This window comes from Giraffa tippelskirchi, chromosome 11, assembly GCF_054371585.1.
Source record: "Giraffa tippelskirchi isolate mGirTip1 chromosome 11, T2T-mGirTip1v1.2.pri, whole genome shotgun sequence".
NCBI classification, from domain to species: domain Eukaryota; kingdom Metazoa; phylum Chordata; class Mammalia; order Artiodactyla; family Giraffidae; genus Giraffa; species Giraffa tippelskirchi.
In genome coordinates this window covers 16,067,234-16,083,104 of record NC_137285.1, presented here as the reverse complement: position 1 = coordinate 16,083,104, position 15,871 = coordinate 16,067,234, and the positions used below count along the sequence as shown (strand labels likewise).

At 42.7% G+C, this 15,871-nt stretch overlaps 1 protein-coding gene and 1 non-coding gene across 15 annotated transcripts in view; both read right to left on the bottom strand.

Annotated features, from left to right (window-relative positions):
* SRRM4 (serine/arginine repetitive matrix 4) overlaps positions 1-15,871 on the bottom strand; it is a 310,788-nt gene that overhangs the window by 163,848 nt on the left and 131,069 nt on the right. For 8 of the 14 annotated variants that reach the window (XR_014068468.1, XM_081539753.1, XM_081539755.1 and 5 more), the window contains one exon: positions 177-351. Coding sequence is in view for 13 of the 14 variants with exons in the window: in XM_081539749.1 (XP_081395875.1) it covers positions 177-351 (175 nt within the window). In the remaining variant the exon portion in view is untranslated. Of the gene's footprint in view, positions 1-176; positions 352-1,212; positions 1,230-2,261; positions 2,452-8,149; positions 8,294-15,871 lie in introns of those variants that run through there. The other 6 variants (XM_081539761.1, XM_081539762.1, XM_081539759.1 and 3 more) reach the window with 3 other exon arrangements.
* Positions 6,881-6,983, bottom strand: LOC145528014 (U6 spliceosomal RNA). Its single transcript, XR_014070094.1, has one exon. It is a non-coding gene; the product is annotated as a U6 spliceosomal RNA (small nuclear RNA).

Sequence of the window (15,871 nt, the reverse complement as noted above, 5' to 3'; positions counted from 1 at the left end):
ACAGCTTCCACCTCACACAAGCAATTAGTTCCCATGTTCCAGCTGGAGATACAGAGTAGTGATGGGAAAAGACAGGCGCCCCGGCCCTGCTGCCTGCATCCACCCCTCAGGGCTTGGGGCACAGGCCAGAAAAGAGGGACTACCAGGGTCTCCCCTCTTAAGCAGGAGGTCATTACCTTGGCAGCGGCTTGCGGGCCGTGATACTGGCGACAATGATGCTCTCTGGACGCGGGGTGGCCACGGCTTTAAAGGTTCCTCGCCAGAACTTCTCAAAAAGCTGTTTCTCTCCTTGCTGAACGCTCGCCATAGCCAACCCAAAGGGCCCGGGGCTCCTGGGCGCTGTCCGAAGTGCTGAAACGTGGATTCCAAAAGGGGGCACACAGGGTCGGTCCCTGTCCGTGTGAAACCGAGAAGGGTGGGGTGCGAAAGACAGGGGTTCAGGGCGGGGGATGGGGCGCCTCAGCCCTGGCCAGCAGGGGAGAAAGAAGGCTTGTCCGCCGGTTCTCTTCGCTTTCTGGGTCGGCTCTGGGCTGCGCTCTGACTGGCGGAGCCTCCGCGCCACAGGAAAGGAAGGGAGGACTGGCTTTCTCGGCAGCGCCAGAGAAAAGAGGCGCCGGGGTCGTCTGTGTGTGCGTGCGCGTGTGAGCTCCGGCGCGCCCGGGTTTTGTCTCTCTCACAATGTGACGTTGGAAGAGGAGGCTGGTCGCGCGAGCTGCACTTTCCTCCCCGCTCTCCGCCTCTCCTCCTCCCCACCCACTCCCTCCTCCTCTGTCTCTGCCTCCTGCCGCCATCTGCATAACAAAAGCCCGCAGGTCTAGGGAGGAGAAAGGGCGGGGCGTGAGCTTGTCACTAGGGCCCCGCGGCTACCGAGTTGCAGCGCTGACCCCTGAGAAAAGCAATCCCGGCACCCGAACTGAACCAGGCGTGAGATCTTGCTTTCCAGCTCCCTCGTCTCCCCCTCCTTTGCGGACTTTCCCCCAACCCTTTCTCGCGTGCCCTTTGGGCCGGGCCACCTCCCTACCCAACCCCTTCCCAAGTCCTGTAGAAGATCCTCTATTGAGGGAGGCAGAAAAAACTTAATCAACCCGCCCAAGTCAACCTGCCCACCCGCACCCCGCCTCACTTCTGAGAGGGGCTGTCTACAGCAGCAAGGGGGTGGGGGTGGGTCTTCTGAATTCCTCTTTGAGTCTGGGTGCCAAGCGAGATCCTCACCACCCAGAAAGTGCCATTTGATGGACAATCCGTCACCGATTCGGCCTCTCGCCATCTGCTGAGCCGGCCCCACCCGCAGAGGGGTGCAGCGTTACATCTGTGCATGTGGCTCTAAGGGATGTCTCTTTGTGCCTCACAGCCAGTCAGCCCAACGTCCCGCTGCCCAACTCATCCAAAGGAAAGAGTGCCCCCACCCCGCCCCATCCCATCCACTCCCGGGTAGCTCTGCTGCAGCCACTTTTTCTTAATACTGCATGTCTCAGGAGAGGAGTCCCATTTGAAGAAGAAAGGTCTTGGGGGAGGGATCTGAGGGGAAAATCAGAGGATTATAAGGGGATAGCTACTTTTCTGTCTCTCTCTCCATCTTCTACCCCCTCCCAGTCCACCTCTAATTCCAGAAAGTGGAAGTTTAGAATCACAATAAGACCTAGAGGCAGAGGATCTGGGCAGAATTTCTGTCCTTCACCCCCAGGGTTTCCAATAAGAAAGACATGTGGGACCCCCTTAGCCCATCTCTCCCTTAGAGTCCTTTTATCTCAGCAGAGTTGTTACTCCCACCCCCCAGACCTCACATTCCTGGAAGGAGGCTTTGCCAAGTCTTAAAGGCCTCCAGCTCCTGGCAGTGCGTCTTGGACACGACGGGAATAAACTCATGCTTCTTGCTGATAGTGATAGCCATAGGGACCCAAGGGACCAGGGCACCATTGTGAACTTCTGAAATTCTTTAAAAGAGAATAGGAGGGGAATACAAGAGAAAGGGTAGGCGGAAGGCAGGGTGAACTCTGAAGTAATCGAGTATCCTTCCAGAAATTTATCTACATTTAGATTTGGATATTTGCCTGCCTGCTTGTGACAGTGCCTGAGAGCACTGCTCACTCTACAGTGACCCCTTCTGGTCAACAACTAGAGATGCATTTGTTGCCTTCTTAAACTGGGTTGCCCTGCCAGCAGGTGGAGGTAGGGGCTGGGGAGCTTGGAGGTGAAGGAAAGGGGAGGCTAGGCTCAGATATGTTCCCTTCTTTCCCTTCTGCCTCAGATTCCCCACTCACTGATCAGTCTCATGCACTATTTCCCACTCCGAAGTTGATGTCATTTGAAATGCCATTGAGAACTGGCTCCTTAAGTAGTCTGAGATATTTGAGACCATCCTTAGTCATGACATGGGGGCTCTGAATTGAGTCACTTGCAGGGGAGAGGTAGATGAGATCCTAGCCCCCACAAGAAAAATCAACATTTCCCAGCCCGTTCCTGTTCTAATTCTTTAGAATGTTGATAAAGTTCCAATTTGTACAATATTGCCTCTTTTGAACACGAATAGCATCCAGGTAATGTTGGTGGGGGCGGGGGGGGGAGCTGTTATTCCATTTAAAGGTGATGAAGCTGAGATGTAGGATGGTCAAGTGACTTGCCCCAGGTGATTTGATATGAGCAAAGGGAGTCTGTACAAAATACAGTGGCACCACTGACTCAATGAACATGAGTTTGAGCAAACTCTGGAAGATAGTGAAGGACAGGGAAGCCTGGCATGCTGCAATTCGTGGGGTCACAAAGAGTTGGACACAACTTAGCGACTGAAAAACAATAGAATACAGACTCTGGTTTTGCTTGGGGGCTGGGAGAATCTTGGGATACCAGGTACCCCACAGTGACACAGTGTGAAAACTGTCAGATACCAAAGGAGTCACATACTGAGAAGCACATGGTGTTGAGTCTTCTAAGCTGGGAGTGCTGGATGATAAATTCTCAAGCCTCACAGCCAGACTTCCTGGGTTCAAATCCCACCACTAATTGGTTAGAGTTGGGATGCCAATTAAAATCAATTTGCTAGCCATTTCTAGAGAGTGCTTCTTTACCTGAATGGTATTGCTCTTTCATTAGAAAAATAGGAGATCAGGGAGAAATGATTCTAGGATTTGCAAACTCAGACACTCTAGAGCAAGAACTACAGAGATTCTTATACATCCTTCTCTCTGATGATCTAAAAAGGCAGCATCACTAGGTCGGAAAAATAGCTATGCTCCTAAAGCAGTTCAAACTCTACCTGACACTACTGTGTTATTGGGATAAACCCTTTACTTTCTTTGTCCATAAATTTTCTGAGTATAATACAGCTAATCATTACCCACCATCATCAAGGGACATCAGGCTACCTGACAGTCTATACCCATTTCCAAAAGTCCAGTGAACAGTGAATGATTCAAATAATTACTTAGATAATTGGAAATATGATAATGAGCCCAATTCATCTGTTCTTGTGCCCTTAAAAAAGATCATGCTAAACTATCCAAATTACAAGATACTGTATTTCTTCATACAGACTTTTGGGGAGAAAAAAATGATTCTACTACTCTGGGCTTACTAATCTTCACTTCTTGAAAGCTCTATCTTATGTCTAATTTGAATACAGCATTCGCTGTTTTTTATCCATTTCTCTTCTAGACTGGAAATACACTGCTCCGAACGCTCCTGGACTAACAGAATAAGCCAGGAATCCTCCTCCCCTGACTGCATAGTTCCCCAAGTCTATGAGACAATAGACTGTCTTAGATAATAATAACTGCATGTATTGCATAAGTGTTACTATGTTTTATGCTCTAGTCACCATTTGTGCTAAACCTTTCATAAACATTATCTCATTTAGGGTAGAGACTTAGATAGACGTTTCTCCAAAGAAGACATCCAGATGGCCAACAGGCACATAAAAAAGATGCTCAACTTCACTATTAGACATACGCAAATCAAAACTACAATGAGGTACCACTTCATACCGGTCAGAATTATTGTTGTTGTTTAGTCGCTAAGTCATATCTGACTCTTTTGCGATTCCTACAGAGTTAGCCCACCAGGTTCCTTCTGTTCATGGGATTTCCCAGGCAAGAATACTGGGATGGATTACCATTTCCTTCTCCAGAGGATTTTCCTGACCCAGGGACTGAACCTATGTCTCCTGCATTGGCAGGTGGGTTCTTTACCACTGAGCCAACAAGGAAATGATCATCATCAAAAAGTCTACAAACAATAAATGCTGGAGAGGGTGTGGATAAAAGGGAATCCTCCTACATTCTTGGCAGGAATCTAAATTGGTACTGCAACTATGGAAAACATCATGGAGGGTCCTCAAAAAATTAAAAGTAGAGTTGTTATATGATCTAGCAATCTTACTCCTGGGCATAGATCAGGAAAAGACTCTAATTTGAAGAGTTACATGCATCCCAAGTTCAGAGCAGCACTATTTACAAGAGCCTAAATGTTCATTGACAGATGAATGGATAAAGAAGATGTGGTATGTATATATATCCATAGTGTATACACACACACACACACACAACACAGATATAATGGAATGCTACTCAGCCATTAAAAGGATGAAATAATGCCATTTGCAGCAACATGGATGGACTGAGATGTTATCACAGTAAGTGAAAGTAAATCAGAAAGAGAAAGACAAGTATCATACAATATCACTCATATGTAGAATCTAAAATATGATATAAATGAACTTATTTACAAAACAGAAACAGACTGACAGACATAAGAAACAAATTTATGGTTACCAAAGGGGAAAGAGGAGGAGGGATACATTAGGAGTTTGGGATATAGCAAATACAAACTACTATATATAAAATGGATAAATAACAAGGTCCTATTGTATAGCCATCACTCCATGGGAAATAGATGGGGAAACAGTGGAAACAGTGTCAGACTTTACTTTTTTGGGCTCCAGAATCACTGCTGATGGTGACTGCAGCCATGAAATTAAAAGACGCTTACTACTTGGAAGGAAGGTTATGGCCAACCTAGATAGCATGTTTAAAAGCAGAGACATTACTTTGCCAACAAAAGTCCGTCTAGTCAAGACTATGGTTTTTCCAGTGGTCATGTATGGATGTGAGAGTTGGACAGTGAAGAAAGCTGAGCGCCGCAGAATTGATGCTTTTGAACTGTGGTGTTGGAGAAGACTCTTGAGAGTTTCTTGGACTGCAAGGAGATCCAATCAATCCATCCTAAAAGAGATCAATCCTGGGTGTTCATTGGAAGGTCTGATGTTGAAGCTGAAGCTCCAATACTTTGGCCACCTCATGCGAAGGGTTGACTCATTGGAAAAGACCCTAATGCTGGGTAGGATTGGGGGCGGGAGGAGGAGGGGACGACAGAGGATGAGATGGTTGGATGGCATCACCGACTCGATGAACATGGGTTTGGGTAAACTCCGGGAGTTGGTGATGGACAGAGAGGCCTGGCGTGCTGCAATTCATGGGGTCGCAGAGAGTCGGACACGACTGAGAGACTGAACTGAACTGATTGTATAGCCCAGGGAACTATATTCAATACCTTGTAATAACCAAATTAAAGAGAATGAAAAAGAGAATATAAATATCTGAATCACTCTGCTGTACACTAGAACTAACATACTGTAAATCAACTATATACCTCAATTAAAAAGAAGCTTCTCATTTAATCCTTGTCAACAACTCTATGAGAAAGGAACTATCATGTCTGAATTTTGCAGATTTGGAAACTGACTTTCAGAATGGGAAGAGGGTTGAGGGTGTGGAAAGACCACATATTGGTACACATAAAGAAGAGGCTGAAGACCAGAGAACACAGTGATGGAAGAATGGAAGGAAAAAATGGAAGTTAATGATGGAGGAATACACTCAATGAAATTAAATGAGAGAATTACCATTATTCTGCCCAGTTTTAAAAGCCAATGATATTGTATCATTATTTATCAAAGTGGGATTCCTTGGAACCCTGGTGGCACCACCCCTCAGAAGGTTGTAGGTGATACCCAGGCAGATGGAGTACTAAATAACATCAGAGCACATGGTTATATATGGTGAGAAAGTATTCCTTTTATCACTTGTCTTCCTAGCCATTAGGTTACCTCCAGAAGTAAATCTCCATATTCTGATTTTCTGAAAATGTCTTGAACACATCTCTTAGGACTTAATTTCAACAGTGAAAAAATGACTTCAGATTCAGAAGCATGGGCAATTAGTATTTGATAATACTTCTCTGTTTTCACTGAATTTATTTTTGTAGTTATCTTCCATTATTGACTTGTGACATTAGTTTTTCATTTTTAAAATGTCTGCTTTAAGGACATTTATTACGTAAAGAGGTGAGTCACTTTTAACCAACTTTTTACTACAGAAATTTCACATTTATTCAAAAATAGAGACTAGCGTAAAAAGCTCCTGTGTACCCACTTCTAAGTTCAACAATTATCAACATATAGTTGATTTTTTTAATCCTACTCTGGCTCTCTTTCCACATTCCTAAATTATTTTGAAGTGTATCCAAGACATTGTATTATTCTAGCCAGTTGTAAATATATCTCAAAAAGATAAGAATTGACTTTTTTTAAGCATAATGGCCATATCATTATCACACTAGACAAAATTAACAAGAATTCCTTAATATCATCAAATATCCAATGTCTACTTTTCCCCAACTGCCTTTTAAGTGTTTGTTTGTTTGTATGTTTATTGGTTTGTTTGAATTGGGTTTCAAATAAGACTCATTCATTCTGGTTGATTGATGCTATTCCTTAAGCATGCTTTTCTCTGTAAGTTCCCCCACCACACAGACACATATATACATACATGTAATTCCTTTTCTTTTTCTTCTGTATTTTAAATTTTATTTTATTTCTAATTAGAGGAAGAATATGGAACACTTCATGAATTTGCATGTCATCTTTGCACAGGGGTCATGCTAATCTTCTCTGTATCATTCCAATTTTAGTATATGCTGCCAAAGTGAGCACATCTTTGTTTTTTTATAAGAAACCTGGTTGTTTGTCTAGTAGAATTTCCCATAATCTGTATTTTCCTGATTGCACACCTGTGGCATAGATGACACATTTCTCTGCACCCTCTATTTTCTATTAAGTGATGGTTAGATCTAGAAGTTTAATAAGATTTAAGTTCAAAAGAAATTCCACCAGAAGGTTAATAATGTATGATTTTTTCTTTTCTTGTGATGCTAGGTGACACTGAAGATCTTTGCCTAATTTATTAATTTATTAGAGGTTGCAAGAAATGGTGGTGTTCTAATCCATCATTTATTCTTATGTCTGAATATACTTGTGGAAGTTTTGACTTTAGTCAAATATTTTACTTAATTAAAAAATAAAGTTATATTAAAAACTAATCCCTAGAAATCAAGCATAAAAGTAAATAAACTTCAGTGTGATTTTATTTCAGTGGACTTTAAAACACAGTAGTTTGAATATACACCCAAGTGAGATGTTAAAACAAAATCTGAAACTGATTTCAGTAGTAGTCATATTATAGGTGGTGGTGTAAGTATGCTTGTTCTAAAACATGTATATAGTGGGATAGAGAAAATGAGTAATTATGTTGGTGTCACTAAACTTGGATTTTTGGCATATCAGAAAGGAGATACAAATGTGGTATTTATGATTTATGAGAAAAACCTGCAGCCCTTATTTGAGCTAGAGATATCAGTAGAAACTCATGATATACTTTTTGTCTTAAAATATAATTTCCACCTCTAGTACCTTCTGCTTTTAAAGACAGAATGCAACTTCTGAATGTGCCTCGCTTTGTCTTGTCTGTTACTTCTTTTCTCTTGAAAGGAGTACAGGAGTCTCTCCTGGAATGCTCAGAAGCAGAAGACAAAGGCAACTGACCTTTGGTTCAGAGAAAAAAAGAAAAAGGACAAGAAAGAGAAAACTGAGGCTGTTCCTATTAATAGGTCCCTGTAAACTGCAGATCTGGAGGCAAAGCTGAAGCCAGGCATCTTCTGCAGCCAAGTGCTTTGGGGCTAGCTCTCAGAAGCAGGACCCTCCCTATTGTCTTGCCCCTGGATTGGATGTTGCAGAAATAATACCAAACAAATCAATAGTCAGTGAGTGATGTGACCACAGTTGTTAATGCATCATTTTCCTCCTGGAAATTTAGTTTACCTTACAGGCTGGCCAGATTTTAAGCAAGCTCCTGCCAACTCAAAGCCCAGAGTAACTTCCAGTGCATTTAATCTTTCCTCTCTGTGCAAGAACTTCACGAACATCTTTATGTTTATTCCCCACGGTGGGCCTCTGAAGCAGGTTCTGTTTAAATAAATGAAGGGATTGTCTGACAGTATACAGCCAGAATGTCTAGCGAGCATTCTCTTTTATTTTTCTTTGGGGGTCATGATTAAAATAAATAAATTAATCAAAATAAATTTTGTTTTTAGACAAATGATAAATGCCATTAAAAAAAAATCCTTCTCAACTAGACTTTATGGAAGATTCCCTAGATCTATGATTCAGGAATTTGAGCAACAAGCTTAAGACTCTCAGCCCCATCTCCTTCAGGGGACCTTTATATGAGGCTGGGCAGTACTAGAGGCCTTGAAGGACTGGGATTCCTGTCCTCATTAAACTTGGGCAACTCGGGACCTCCCTGGTGGTGTAGTGGTTAAGAATCTGCCTTCCAATGCAGGGATGTGACTTTGATCCCTGGTAGGGGAACTAAGATCCCACATGCTGAGGGGCAACAGAGCCTGTTCACCACAACTACTGAGCCCACATGCCACAACTAGAGAAGCCTGTGTGCCCAGGGTAGCCAAAAAGAATAAAAATAAACTTGGGCAACTCATTCTTAATTCTGGCCTAAGTTTTTCCACCTGAAATCATATGGTTGGGTTCTCAGAGGCCTCCAACTGGCAGTCCACAGGGTGAATTTCTGGCCAACAGACGTGTTCTATTTGAAGCCCACAGAGTATTTCAAAACAGAGAATTTCAATGACTATAGGTCACAGGCAAATGCTTTCCTTTTCAGCACAGACCACACCATTCCTAACTGCATCTCATCCAGCCTTCTTCAGACATAAACATTTTCCCTTTCAACCCAGTGACAACTCCTAGAATTGGGCATCTCTAAGGGCCCTCCCAGGGGTGACATTCTACAATTTCTTCATGACTTTGTTTGCTTGAAATAGTCATAATAGTAATTTTAAACACAGCACAAATTTAGTATTTGTTGAGTGACTGCTATCTGCCTTTGCTTTGGATTAAGCATGAATCATCTGTTCCCTCCTCATAACAATCCAAGGATGAAGCTATTACTGTGATCCACTCTTTGCATATGTGGAAACTGAGGCTTTGAGGTCACACAGGTGATGGTAGGTGGAACAGCTACCTAGGCTGCAACTAAAAAAAAAAAAAGATCCCACATGCTACAAAGAAGACGGAAGATCCCAGGTGCTGCAACGAAGACCCAGCATGGCCAAATAAGTACTTTTTTTTATTTAATAAAATAAGCAAAGATTCTGATTGAATTGGTCCGAGGTGGTGCCTGGCAATTCTTTTAAGCTCCCTGGGTGATTCTAATGTGCAACCAAAATTGAAAAACTGTGTTCCAGTGCTTTTCAAGAATCACTTTGGGATCTTGTTAAAATTTAGATTCCGATTCATTAGGTGAAAGGTAGAACCAGAGAGTCTGCATTTCTAAACAGCTCTCATGTAATGCCATGGATGCTAGTCCCCAGACCTCCTGCGAAATAGCAAGTTTTTTAAAAAGCCAACTCTGGGCCTGATATGACCCAGATTACATGCTTGCTAAATGCTGGCTCAGAAGTAATAAGGACATTCAGTGGGTTGTGGAGTAAGGGGACTTGATCCAGTGGTTGGAGGAAATTCACAAACATCCTAGAAAAAGCAAGGGGCCTGACGTGAATGATTCTTTAGAGTAGCTCCTGTGGTTCACAGAGATGGAAATTTGGAAAGTCTGAGTGTAATGATAATTGTGAGCTAGAGTCCCATGGCTGGAAATCAGTCTGGGTTCATGCATGCAGGTTGAGTTACACAGGAATCAAAGCTATAGGGCTAGGGAGTAAACTCTTGGGGACAAGCCTGAGGCGCTCCACTAATTTATTTGAGAAGTACTGACTGAATGTCTCCTGGAACATAGGGGTCCTAGGCACTGAGGTCTAATGAAAATCATAGCCTCCGCTTTCAAGGAGCTCTTAATCCAGTAGCAGGGGGACCAAGCATTAAAAAGACAAAATTCAGAATTCAGAGCCACCAGCGCACTAATGGGGAGAGCTTTCAAGAAGGGTCCTTGGCCCAGCCCAAGGGAGTTATGGGAAGATTTTTAAAGGAACTAACTCAGCTGAGCTGAGTTGTGAAACAGAAATAAGAGTCATCCAGGAGAGATGGTAGGAGCAGAGAGTGTCCCAGGCAGAGGGGGAGAACACAGGCTATAGCATGGCAGGAGCAGAGAACAGTCTCTTCCCAGAAATAGCTCAGTTTACAGGCCCTGGGGCTAGGGATACAGCCAGAGAAGAAGCTGGAGCTGTAGGAAGGGCATGAATGTCACAATAAGGCATTGGTACTTCTTTTTTTTCTTTCTTTTTAAAAAAAATGTATTAATTTTTAAATTGCTTTACAGAATTTTGTTGTTTTCTGTCAAACACCAACATGAGTCAGCCATAGGTATACATATGCCCCCTCCCTCTTAAACCTCCCTCCTATCTCCCTCCCCATCCCATTCCTTTAGGTTGATACAGAGCCCCTGTTTGAGTTCCCTGAGTTGTTCTTTTTGAAGCCAGAGGCCTATGGGATCAATGAAACCTATGAAGTTCTCTGAAAAGTTCTTTCTTACCTGTCTATGTGCATTATCCTGGGATAAAACTTGAATAAGACTGTCCAAGAGATTACAGATACCTGGCTAGGTAAGAACCCCTGGGAGCTATAGACAGGGTCTCACTGTGCGGCAAGGGAATGTCACAAACACAAGAGTGGGGGGCTCAGGGATAGAGGAAGAAACTACTACTCTGTTCTTTTATTCCCCCTTGAATCTCTGCACATCAGTTCTCTTTGCTTAGGATGCTTTCTCTTCCCACTGCCACCCACATCTCACTTATTTTAAGTCTTCTTCATCCTTCAGATCTCAACTCAGAGTCTTCCCTCCTTGGAGAAGACCAGCTTCCTCCCATGATACACACATGTAGTTTATTTGAAACAACTGCCACACATTGTGATTACATAATAATAAAACTCATCACCAAAACTATCTGCTCCTCTCCCAACTACTAAAATAAATAGTCTTTGTTGAATGGTATCATCCATCGTGTTGATAGCTATAATCTCCACAGTGTGAATGGGTCCTGGCACATAGTGGAGACTCAAAAAGCATTACTGAGTGATTACATGAATATTTGAGTGAATGAATGAGTGCATTCACAGAGTGGATCACTACCACCTGAATTCTTTCCCCTCTCAATCTAGCCCTAACCCCCACCCAACTCTTAATTTTGTATTTTAAGCCCTTCCCCTTGCAGTCCAGTAGTTATGGGGGGAAAGAACTGCAGTAGGGAATCAATTGGACCGGGCAGGTTGCTGAAACCTGCCCCAGTGGCTTCATATGGATGTTTTTAATCACTTAGTTAGCAGATGAAGTCTATGGGTGAAAATGTTCGGCAAATTCCATCACTGACCAGCAGCAGCATGGCATTCATGCCCATAGTTTGAAAATCCTGGTATCTATTTTCTAATGAGCACGTTGCCTTATTTGGCTTATTCCATTCAAGCTGTCAGGAAGTTGGGAAGACTTTCATTTGTTCTATGTCACCCCATGTGGTGAGAAGAAAAATACCCACATTACAATAGCAGTTTGGGATTTAATATTATTAGAGTAAGGATGAGTAATTCGGAAGGCAAAGACTACAACTAGGGTGAATCAAGAAAGTCTTTCAGTGGGTATCAAATTAGCAATCTCAGCCCCTCTGTTCTAACACCTTCACAAAGCCTTCACCTGACCTCATCTACCCTGAAACTCCTTGAGTCTCAGTTTCCTAATCTGTAAAGTGTGGAGAACAGCACTTTACCTGACGAGATTGTTGGGAGGATTACAGGAAATAATGTATGCCGAGTGTCTGCTTCCATATTTCCTTCTCCCCATACACTGGCCCAAATGTTTAAACAATCTCAAGATTGACATAACTCTTGAATCCCAAATTCTAAGCAGCCCCAGCAATACAGAGGGAAAAAATGTGAAGCTTTGGGTCAGAGGGTTTGCAGAACAATGGTCAAGCAAAAAAAGAGAGAAACTATGCAGACAAGCATTAGGTTTCATTAACCCAAAAGGTTTGATTATGTATCTTTAACAGGGAGCTTTCTATGTCTTTTTCATACTGTAAGCATTTTCCCTTCAAACTGTCACTTTAAAAAAAAAGGGGGGGGCTGATGGAATAGGAAAGAAGGGAAAAAAGCCTCTCTTTCGTTTCTTCAAAGGCAACCCAAATTTGATCCTTTTGGCGAATGGCTCAAGATAAAAACTCCACTTCAGTCTGCTTTCTGTGATTAAACAACCTTCTTGTTTGTCAAATAGCAGGGAGAAGAGAAGAAAGGGAAGCTCTTGTGGCTGCTAAGTGCTCTGAAATTGTACTCCATCTCAGCTCCCTCCTGTTAGGCGCACCAAGGCCTACAAAGGGATGGATTCTCCGGATGGGAGGCAAAGCTGAAGTTCAGCTGTCCAGAATAGAAGAGAAATGGGGATGGGGTGGGAGACCCTAAGAAGCTCCCATAGGATTGGAGAATCCCCACATTGGGATGATCTAGGACTCTTATCCCCTACTCCCACCTTCCAACTCCCCACCCTCCTTTTAGGGACATTGCAACATTAGAAACTACTCCTCTGCTCCATGACATTCTCCACATAAGAAATCATAATATTTAGTAAAACTAATAGGCTGCTCTTTCTTTTTTAAGGGGTTAGAGGGGGCTAGCTTAAATCCATCTTGCTTCACTGAAACCTAATTTAAGCTTGACAATATGAGAACTTGAGTTTCCATGGGAAGCAAGAACTTTTTACTCAAAGCTCTTCTAAGTTCTGTAAGTTCTGGTTTAAATGCAGTTGTAAATGTGTTCTTTTGAAAAGGTGGACAGATATAGTCAATAAAAATACAGAACACCAATAAAGGCCACCTAGTTAAATTTGAATTTCAGATGAACAATGTATGTTTTTAAAGTATAAATATGTCCCATGTAATATTTGGGATATACTTATACTAAATAAGTTTCATCGTTTATCTGAGAATCAAATTTGACTGGGCACCTTTTATTTTATCTGGCAACCTTAGCTACTGACAATCTAACCCCAGGCTCCATTTTCTTCTCATCGCCTTGTGAGCAGAACTGAGAATATGGATAAGAGTCAGAGGGCCACTGAGGGCTTTCTAAGGAAGGTTCTGGGGTGGTTAAACCCATGGGTTTTGATGTCAGGCAGGGCTAGATTCAAACCTCATGTCTGCCTCTCACTTTGTGACTTCCAGCATGTGACTTTCCCTAATTAACTTTCCTTTATGGTAAAATTAGAATTGTAATATCTGCCTTACAGAATTATGATTAAAATTGGGTGACATCAAAGCACTGAGCGACCTATAGCTCCCAGATAAATGGCAGCCCTTAGAAACACAGCTCTCTGTCTTTCCAGCAGGCAGTTCTTTTCTTGAATTCCTCTTCACCTACAAAATTTTCTCCATCCTGCTCTTCAGCCCAGATAGTTTTTTGTCTAAACTGCTACAGCACAATGCCATGTGCTCTGAGGCACTGAACTGGAATCAGCATGAAAGTGAAAGTGGCTCAGTAGTTTCCAACTCTTTGCGACCCCATGGACTATATAGTCCATGGAATTCTCCAGGCCAGAATCTGGAATGGGTGGCCTTTCCCTTCTCCAGGGGATCTTCCCAACCCAGGGATCGAACCCAGGTCGAACACAATTGCAGGTGGATTCTTTACCAGCTGAGCCACCAGGAAAATCCAAGAATACTGCAGTGGGTAGCCTATTCCTTCTCTAGCGGATCTTCCCGACCCAGGAATTAAAACAGGGTCTCCTGCATTGCAGGTGGATTCTTTACCAGCTGAGCTATCTGGGAAGCCCTGGAATCAGCATCATTGTTCACAAATGTTTCCCAATCAAGACTGAATTTTTATTGACATCAGATACCAAGTTTCCTTCATCTCCACACGTCCAGCATATAACATAAGGGTTAACACATAGGAGACACTTGATATTTCCTAAATGAACATGTTATGAAACCACTAACACCTTAGCATAAATTATCCCTGACCACAGTTTTCAAATCATAGTACAATCACAAAAAAATAAAGTCAGTGTAGGGAAAGTTTCTCAAAAAGCTGAAATTGTTCCATTCAATGTATTGCCCTTACTTGAGACTATTCTTTCTTCTTTGGGGTTGAAAAAAATGTCATTTATAGAGTAAGTTTGTTTAAGGTATTTATTTGACAAAATAGAGAGTTAGCAACCTCCATGTTGAGATATCAATAAATCTATATCTCTATCCCAACAAGGAAGTTTCAACATTGAAAATGCACTAGTACTTGAAATTGGAAAGTCTGAGGATCATCACTTTATGAGATAATAGAGTGGGAAGAAGGAATGTCATCTGGACTACTGTGGGAATATAACCTCAGACTGGTAAGCTTTGATGGGAAGAAGTGGAGAGGAGGAACTATTACATTAATACAGCCTGGAGGGTACATTTTATCTCAATAAAAAGGCAAAAAGGAGTTTGGAGGAGAAAAACAGTGGATGAAAAAAGCAAACAAACTTTCCCTACTTCCTCACTTACTTAGGTTAACCTCACCACCCCAGAGATCAGGATCTTCATTCACTCAAGTCTGAGGTCCTTCCCAATGGTCCCTCCCACAACTACTCAGGTCAACAACCTCCTTCAAAGAATAACAATACAATACAAGGAGGAATGTCCATTCCACTGACCTCCAAGGACACTCCTGCCATTGGAATCCAAGTCAGGCCCCTCCCTCTGAATGAGAACAGCTGTACCAGTGCCCTCATGCAAATTCTGGGAACTTGCCCTTGACTTGGCCTCAGAGTTACATTTCTGTAAAGACAGTTCCTTAAACCCCTGTAGCTCCATTGACCATGATTCCAGGCATTGTTAGGTTGTTCCTTTGTATCCTTCCTCTCTTTGTCCTGTCCTAGTTGGACACATCTGTCACTTTTTAGGTCCCCATTGCTCATCTGTCAGGGTCCACAACCGGGAAGAGACAAGGGAAAAGGCCAGATGAATGTTTTGCCAATAAGAGGAAGACTTGGATGTTTTAAATTTCTCTGTCTCTTAGGGTAATCACGTCCCTCACCCCCAACTCAGAAATAATAATAATAGCAACTATTTAACTGCTCAGTGTTATTTTATTTAATCTTCACAACAAGCTCATGGGGAAGATGTTATCATGTTACAGATGAAGAAACTGAGGCTCATGAATATAAATGACTTGCCCCAGGAGCTTCTCACAGCTGTAAGTGATGGAGCTGAGGCCTGGAAAGCCAGCATTTCTGATTCCAGACTTCTGTGCTTAGCCTCACTTACACAGCCTCCTCCCAGCCACCTTCCAAGACTCCCACCTGTTCACCCAATGGAACTCAAAAATCTTAGGAACCTTCAAGATCTGGTCTCCATCTGCTTCCATAATCTCATCTCCCACTAATGCCCTCCTAGAATCCCCCACAGCAGGTATTTTGAGTCCTTTTTATTTATTTATTATTGAGTCCTTTTTATTTCTTTATTTATGAGTCCTCATATCTGAATCTTCCCTGGTGGCTCAGAGGGTAAGGCATCTACCCACAATGCAGGAGACCCAGGTTTGATCCCTGGG